General features: G+C 51.3%; 1 protein-coding gene across 3 annotated transcripts in view; it reads right to left on the reverse strand.

Annotated features, from left to right (window-relative positions):
• Positions 1 to 8387, reverse strand: part of AFAP1L2 (actin filament associated protein 1 like 2) — a 124325-nt gene extending 115938 nt beyond the window's left edge. For all 3 annotated transcript variants that reach the window (XM_026650977.1, XM_026650976.2, XM_026650975.2), the window contains exon 1: positions 8203 to 8387. In XM_026650977.1, the coding sequence (XP_026506762.1) occupies positions 8203 to 8218 (16 nt within the window). In that variant the 5' untranslated portion in view covers positions 8219 to 8387. The remainder of the gene's footprint in view (positions 1 to 8202) is intronic.
• Positions 8388 to 8647: the final 260 nt, after the last annotated feature.

Genomic DNA, 8647 nt, shown 5'->3' on the forward strand with positions numbered 1-8647 from the left:
CCCCCGGCGCTCTGGCCGCCGGGGGGAGAGCCGAGCCCCCACCGGGGGGAGAGCCGAGCCCCCGCTGGGGCTCGCCGCCCTCCTCCCAGGGCTCTGGCCGCCCTCCCCTCCGGCGCCCTCCCCCCGGCTCCGGCCGGAGGCTTTTTTGCCTGGGGCGGCAAAAAAGCCAGAGCCGGCCCTGCTTCCTGTATATGTGTGCGCCAGCCAGTGGGTAATGAAATCTTACAGTGACATGTGATCACGTCACATGAACTGGAATCCATCTTAAACCTGGTGCTTTTCCATTTAGAAGGAGGGGTGGGGTCCCAGAGAGACAAAGGATTCCCGCCTTGTGCCAAAGCTATAAAAGGGGCTGGAACAGAACAAAGGGGGCTGCCAGTCATGAGAAATCCCTGAGTTGCCACCTGAGCTGGAACTAACAAGGTCTGTACCAGGGGAACAGATTGGGCCCAGACTAGGAAGGAGTGTAGTCTGTGAAAGAAGCTTATTGGAACATCTCTAAGGGTGAGATTTACCTGTATTCAGTTTCTTAATGTATTAGGCTTAGACTTGCATGTTTTGTTTTATTTTGCTTGGTAACTTACTTTGTTTTGTCTGTTATTACACCTCTACCCCAATATAACGCGACCCGATATAACACGGGTTCGCATATAGTGCGGTAACCCCGGGGCTCCGGCAGCAGGGCTCGGGCGGTGCTTTAAAGGGCCCGGGGCTCCGGCTACTGCGGGGAGCCCCGGGCCCTTTAAATCACCCCCGGAGCCCTGCCGCTACTGCCCTGGGGCTCCGGCAGCGGGGCTCGGGTGGCGATTTAAAGGACCTGGGGCGCCCCGCGGCCAGAACCCCGAGCTCTTTAAATCACCGCTGGAGCCCTGCTGCCTCTACCCCGATTTAACAGGTTTCACCTATAACACGGTAGGGATTTTTGGCTCCCGAGGACCACGTTATATCAGGGTAGAAGTGTACTTAAAACCACTTAAGTATAAAAAGTAGGATTTAATAAAATCACTTTTGTTTATTAATTAACCCAGAGGAAATGATTAATATCAGGGGGAGCAAACAGCTGTGCATCTCTCTCTATCAGTGTTATAGAGGGTGAACAATTTATGAGTTTACCCTGTATAAGCTTTATACAGAGTAAAATGGATTTATTTGGGGTTTGGATCCCATTGGGAGTTGGGTGTCTGGGTGCTGGAGATAGGTGATCTGTTGAGCAGTTTTTGGTTAAAGTCTGCAGCTTTGGGGGTGTGGACCAGACGTGGATCTTTGTTGCAGCAGACTAGCGTCTCTGGCTCAACAAGGCAGAGTTCTGGAGTCCCAAGCTGGCAGGGAAAACGGGCTCAGTGGTAATCTCAGCACATCAGGTGACTGTCCCAAGGGGGCCTCTGTGACCAAACCCATCACATCTTCAATCTAGTAGAGAAGGTATAACATGATCCAGTGGCTGGAAGTTGAAGCTAGACTAATTCAGAACATGAAACAAAACATACATCTTTAACAGTGAGGGTAATTAACCATTAGAACAGTTTACCAAGGGTCATGGTGGATTCTCCATCACTGGCAATTTTTAAAATCAAGACTAGATGTTTTTCTAAAAGATCTGCTCAAAGGAATGATTTTGGGGAGTTTATAACAAACGGTCAGACTAGATTATCACAACAGTCCCTGCTGGCCTCGGAATCTATACCCACGAAAGCTTATGCCCAAATAAATCTGTTAGTCTTTAAGGTGCCACTGGACTCCTTGTTGTTTTTGTGGATACAGCAGGGCCGGCTCCAGGGTTTTTGCCGCCCCAAGCAGCAAAAAAAGTCGCGATCAGCTCTACCGCAGCCGCTTCAGTCTTCGGCGGCAATTCGGCGGCTGGTCCTTCGCTCTGAGAGGGACCAAGGGACCCGCCCGCCGCCGAATTGCCAAAGAGCCGGACATGCCGCCCCTCTCCATTGGCCGCCCCAAGCACCTGCTTGCTGGGCTGGTGACTGGAGCCGGCCCTGGGATACAGACTAAAACGGCTACCCCCGATATAGAATACTGGGACACTCATCCACAAGCAGCAAACTCCAGGATCCTCAGGTGCTCTGTTGAGGCTAGAGATGCATCTATACTAGAAGAGAGACAGCGGTAATAATCTGGCTTGGGTGATTGTGCGTAGGATGGGATTTGGCTTGAGGGTGGCTACTGTGGATCTATTATTGAGTTGGGTTGTGGTTTTGGAAGCCAGTCACAACAATCAAAATGAGTTTCTTCTTTTGGATCCCCACTGAGTAAATGAGGTGCTCCAGCCTACTCCCAGCAGTGGCATCCTCTGCTCCCTCCACAAACACCCACACGGTGACTTTCATGACAGGACAGGCATGTTACATGGAGGACAGTCATTTGTCATCTATATTGTTTTTAAACAGATGTTAAATGAGGCAGTACGCTAGCTGTTACAGGAGAGGATGTAGGGTTTGACTAGAGTATAACATGTTGTCCCATTTTAACTCTAGTTCAGAGATTGCCAATTAGATCAAGTTAACTAACAACTGCAAACATTATCCTAAACTGAGTTCTAGATTACAGCACCACCACTTGTGGAGCCTGTAGACTAGCATTTATAATCATATTCGTTAACTCAAAATGATCGCCAATGAACTTGAGTTAGTGAAGGGCCAAAAACTCTAGTCTAGATATGTAAGAGTCAGAACTCTTCCGTTTTATTCCCAGCTCTGCCTTGCTATTTAACCCTGGGCACATCACTTAACCTTTCTGTGCTTTGATTATGTCTGCTCATAGCTCTAAGGCCTTGTCTTCACTAGACAAGGCAAGCTGTTCGTTTAACATGCGTTAGCTGGTCAGGGTAAACCCTTATTTACACTCAGATGTTAACATGTTAAAATACCCCCTTTCCTGCTAGTGTAGATATAGCTTAAGTGGGCACAGTACAACACATCTAGCCTGCAGGAGTGTTGCGAGACCTACTTGATGTTTGCAAAATGCTTGGAGATCTTCAGGTGAAAAGAAATGCAGTTTGCCGACTTCTTCCAACCCAAACAGCCAAGAACAAGGGGAGCCCCACCTGTCCTTCTCTGAAAGATCTGACTAGAAATCAAGCTTTGGTTGGAGTTATATGGGTTCGTTAGGTTTTAAAAAAAAAAAAAAAAAAACCTATCTTGTCAATGCCAATACATTGCCAAGGCACTAGTGGAAGTAGCTCATCCTCCACCCAAATACATTTCTTCTGTCCCTGGCAAGCACCTTCTCCCCCCCCAGTTGCCTATCGTAGTTCGAATCCCCCCACTAGTGTAGCCCAGGCCAGAGAGAGAAAATGAGTTTGCTCTACAGCCTTAGCTAACAGCCGGTTGGCTTTTGGCTGATGCACTAAGCTCCAGAGCTGAAGTCAAAGCATCTTAGTCCTGACAGCGGCGAGTCCCAGATACTCCGCTTACTCCTCCTGCTGAGGTGGAGTACAGGTGTCGATTCAGGGATCGATTTATCGCGTCTAGACAAGACGCGATAAATCAATCCCCAATACATCGATCACTACCCGCCGATCCGGGTAGTATAGACATACCCTCTAAGTGGTCTCGGTGCTGCTAGATGGGACAGAACACCACAACCAGGAGGTATGTGGGTTACATCAGGTCAGTTAAACCTCATTTAAAATGGGCATGATCACCACAGCTTTGGTGCAGCTACTTCCGTTCTAATAAAATCTTGTTGCTGTCACACTAACTTCAGGGCCGCCCAGAGGATTCAGGGGGCCTGGGGAAAAGCAATTTTGGGGGCCCCTTCCATAAAAAAAGTTGCAATACTATATTCTCATGGGGGCCCCTGTCGCCCCGGGGCAAATTGCCCCACTTGTCCCCCCCCTCCCGCCCCCCCGGGCGGCCCTGGGAAAAAATAAACATTTAAAAACCTTCCGCATCTCGGCACAAACCAGTTTTGAGAAAACTTCTTTTCAAGTCACCTTTACAAGATATCACTGGTTCTCAGCATCAGCTCGTGCTAAAAGGCACTAAAGCTCATTAAAAGGGTTGGACAAATATTTTCCGTCAAAACTTTTTTTGGATCGAAAACTAGGGGTTTTTAAAAAGCAGAAAAAATCATGGACAATGTCTGCTTTCCTTCCAAATTTGTTGTGTTTTTTTTTTAATTGAAAAGCTGAAATTAGTCTGCCAAAACCTGAACATGATTTGGGGTTTCAGAAGTGTGTGGCCAAATATTTGCTGCTTGCTGTGTTTGATTGTTTAAAGAAACAATAAAAAAATTCTGCTTAAAAAAAATCCAAAACTTTTGAACCACCTCAGCTTGTGACCAAACGCCTGAGCCCATCCAGTCAGAGACTTTTCCAGGTTTCTGATACACTGCTGGCTTCCTTGACACATATCTGTCTCCATAACTTTGGGTTCATTTAGATTAGAACATAAGAATAGCCATAGTGGGTCAGACCAAAGGTCCATCCAGCCCAGTATCCTGTCTACTGACAGTGACCAATGCCAAGTGCCCCAGAGGGAGTGAACCTAACAGGTAATGATCAAGTGATCTCTCTCCTGCCAGCCATCTCCACCCTCTGACAAACAGAGGCTAGGGACACCATTCCTTACCCACCCTGGCTAATAGCCATTAATGGACTTAACCTCCAGGAATTTATCTGTTTCTTAGAGACTGGCTCCATGGGGTCCCTCACAAACTGGAGACGGTTACTGGGGGTTTGTCTTTAGTACAGACTATGTACATACTCCACGAACTGAGCATTTGAGCTTGTTCCAGAATCTGGGATGAGCCTCTGTTGTGAAAACTGAAATGCTCAAAATAGCACATGCATGTGAATGGACACAGGGTGCTAAAATTAAATTAACCCAGGGGTTCTCAAACTGGGGGTCGGGACCCCTCAGGGGGTCACGAGGTTATTACTGGGGGTCGCGAGCTGTCAGCCTCCACCTCAAACCCCGCTTTGCCTCCAGCATTTATAATAGTGTCAAATATATTAAAAAGTGTTTTTAATTTATAAGGGAGGGTCGCACTCAGCGGTTTGCTAAGTGAAAGGGGTCACCAGTACAAAAGTTTGAGAACCACTGAATTAACCCCTCTGGAGCCTCGGGGAATGCAGGGGAGGGGGGGGGTCTCCCTTGGTAGGTTTGGGAAGGAGGTAGGTGGTGTATGACATTGCTCTTGTCATGTGATCCCTCCCCCATGGCTCTCTTGGCTCTATCACTGTTAATCTAAAGTGGCTAATTTGAAATGAAGCTCCCCTCCCCTGACATGAATCTCCCTATGGCACTGAAATTAAATGTAGACTATAGTTTGGAATTTGAGAAGTGAAAGGGATGGTAGCCCTAAGGGAAAAGATATCAGCTTGGTTCATTGTGTTAAATAGCTGTCTGCAAGCCTCAAACTGCTTAATGAGCTTTAGGGTAGGGAAGGCTGTGCCTCCCCAAACAGCCTGGCCCTGCCCCCTATCTGACCCCCACCTACTTCCTGCTCCCCCGACTGGACCCCTCAGAATCCCTGACCCACCTGCTCCTTGTCCCCTCACCCCACCTCAACCACCACCCCGGGATCCCACCCCCCACCAACCTCCCCTGTCTGCCCCGGCCCCTATCCACCCCCCGCTGAGTCCTTACAGACCCCCGGAATGCCCACAATCCAACCCCCCCATTCCCCGTCCCCTGACCGCCCCCCAGCAGCGCTGTCCAGGGTCGCTCCTGGGTTACCACCGCCGCCTCTCCCCTCTCTCGGAACCTCAGCGCGCCGCGTCCAGGAGCTGCCCTGGCCCCTGGACAGCGCTGCAGCGGCGTGGTTCCGGCGGGACCGGAGGTCGCAGCCCCGCCCCCTTACCACATGGCTCTGACTCAGTGGGAGGAGCTCAGGCCACACCGCTGCAGCGCTCTCCAGGGCCGCTCCTGGAGGCGGAGGCGGGGCCCCTGCAGGGCCTGGGGCAAATTGCCCCGACACTAACAAGCACAAAGTGGCCCCGACACTAACAAGCATCAATTAAATCAAAAGTCAGGCCGGAACTTGTTGGTTGAGCACAAAATTCCCTGTTAAATCACTAAAACATCCTGAGGGGGCCCAGTGAATAAAGCAACTGCTACTTCTGTTCTGCAGCACAAGCATTTATAGGTTTTCCTTACAGAGAACAGATCAGCTCCTCCTTCTAGAGATGGGAGTCTTGTATGGGAGCAGGATCAGACCCTAAGTGCCCACTAGTTTAGGGCATCCTCCCTGTTTTCTTGGCCAGAAGAGAGTGGTTGAAGTTGACCAAGTTATGTTTTGCCCGAGGCTTGGTCTACATTTATCCTGGCATAGCTATGTCATTCAAGGATATGGCTTTTTCCACACACCAGACTGGCACAGCTATGCTAGGATTACTCTCAAGTGTGGGTGCAGCTATAGTGCTGGAAAGGGACTTTCAATCAATGTAGCTAATGTTGTTCAGGGAGGTGGCATTCCTGCACTGACAGGCCCCTTCTGGCAGTAGACTGTGTCTACTCTCCAGGGCTCTGTCTGCACAGGAAGCTCCTTAGCTGGCAGAAATTGGTGTAGGTGCAGGCTGATTTACCCCAGCTGAGGGTCTTGCCCTGTGATTGTCCTTTCCTAAATAGGGACAGTCAGCAGGTGTGTGCAGCCTGCAAAGAATTTAAAAACAGGCCACCCCAAGGGCCAGGTTGATTTTTATCTTTGCTCTCTTCAGCTATCCCTGGACGATGTCAGCCAAGGAGGTTCATTGGTTTTTCAGTGTCTGAGGAGCCCCATTTGTGCCCTGCAGCTTTTCCCACAGACGTGACAGGTGTAATCTTGGAGGAGACATCCTTGTTGGCTAGACTGTCGTGCCCTTTCTTTCCTCCGTTGTGGCTTCTGTCTCAGGAGCACGTCTGAGCTACACCGGCATTAGCCCTAGTGACCCATTGACCTCGGTGCAGTTACACCAACACAGCAGAGCAGATTCTGGCTCCACACGGTACAGCCCACTGACTCCGCAACCCAGAGCCTTCATTAGAAAAACCACCCACTCCGCTCAATAGCGGAACAAACCACCTATTTCCCCTCCAGCAGCTCGTCCTTCTGAAATAACGCAACTCGTGTGGGTGTGCTCTGCTGCAGAAGCAAAAGGAGGCAGGTCCGCTTTGCCGGGGCTGGGAATTTTAGCACATCCTCGGGGTTCGCTTTCTGGGGCCAAGTTCCCTTTGTACAGGTCTGTGCCCCTGAGCGAGTCCTGGGCTGTGCATGTCTTCAGCCAGAGCTGCATTGGATTAGTCAGACGGATTGTAACACACACACACCCCCGAATCAACCGGCGTCTTTCCACTGGCTTCCCTGCACCAGCGACCACCCATCACCCTTCTATTGAAACACCGGCTTCACCTCCCCGTCCCAGCCGCCTCTTGCAGGGGCGCGGAGGGAGGATTTGGCTCGGAAGCAGGAAATCGGCTCCGTCCCCCGCTTCTATTGACTGGGGTTGCGCCTGTCCGCACTTGCTGCGGTTTCCATTTCGCCTGGACGCCGCCCCACTGCTCTCAAAGCAACAAGGAGCCCACCTGAAACCGACCGGCCCGGCCAGGGGAACTCCGTCTCCCTCGCGCTTCCTCCAGCCCCGGACTGGTTTTTTGGGCTTGAGTTTTGCCCGATCCCTGAACTTCCCCTCGCTCCTTGTTAATCATCAGCCACCCCAGGAAAGCCCCCGCGGCTCTCGGGGCGTGCAGCCAACGGAGCCAAGCGGCGGAGCCCGTGGGGGGACACCCCCAAACTGAGCCCGTTCTGAAAACGTGCCCACGGCAATACACAGCAGGGTGTCTAGCCCTGCCCCCACCCCCTTTTCCCGAGGATCCTGAAACTGCCGGCGCGCGGGGGGGGGGGGGGGGGGGGGGTCACACAAAAACCAAATCAACCCAAACACGCGCCGCTGCTGGGGCGAGTTGTTCAGTGTAGAAGCTCGAGCTGGAATTTCAAGCCGAATCCCAGCCCCCAGCCGAGCATCCGTCCACTCCAGCGAGCAGAGTCCCCAGCGGAAACCCATCAGCCGCCAATGATACATGCTGGGAAGGCGGCTCCCAGAAACTGAAAGAAAACTGGGATCGGCTCCCCAAGCCCCTTTAAACCCACGAAGGGGGGGGAAGAGATCCCTCTGCAGGCGTGTTTCCCCCACAAAACCTCTCCGCTCCCACCCACACGCTAGCCCTACCCAGCACTATCACCCAGGAATAATCAGCACCCTTCCTAGCTTACCTTTAAATTTTTCCATCTGGTTTGTAGGCAGATCCAGACAAGGGCTCGGGTTTTTTGCAGTGGCTCGGTTATTTCAGCCTCCCAGGTGCCCGCGGATTCCCCCACGAGAAGACGATCGCTTTCCCACCAATCCAGTTATGTATTTCTCTGTCCTAAAGACACTTCTCAGCCTCTTGTTCTGGCTCCAGTCAGTTTCTCTCGCTCCCTTCTCTGAAAGCTCCTCCCTGTGAGGTCACATACAGCAGCTGTACCCACTGGTGCTAAAGTAGCTCGTTGCAAAGTTGACTGCAACTCCAGCAGGCGTGTGTCTAAAAGGGGCTGCGTGTCAGAACTCCTAGGTAGCCAGTCCTCGAGTCTGTCACAGCTGCTGCTACTACTACAGCCCCCACGTGACAGCATCCGTGGGGGTAACAGATCTAAGCAAAACTGAGCTACCTTTAACAAC

Source organism: Terrapene carolina, unplaced genomic scaffold (assembly GCF_002925995.2).
Source record: "Terrapene carolina triunguis isolate 2854851 unplaced genomic scaffold, T_m_triunguis-2.0 Scaffold95, whole genome shotgun sequence".
NCBI classification, from domain to species: domain Eukaryota; kingdom Metazoa; phylum Chordata; order Testudines; family Emydidae; genus Terrapene; species Terrapene triunguis.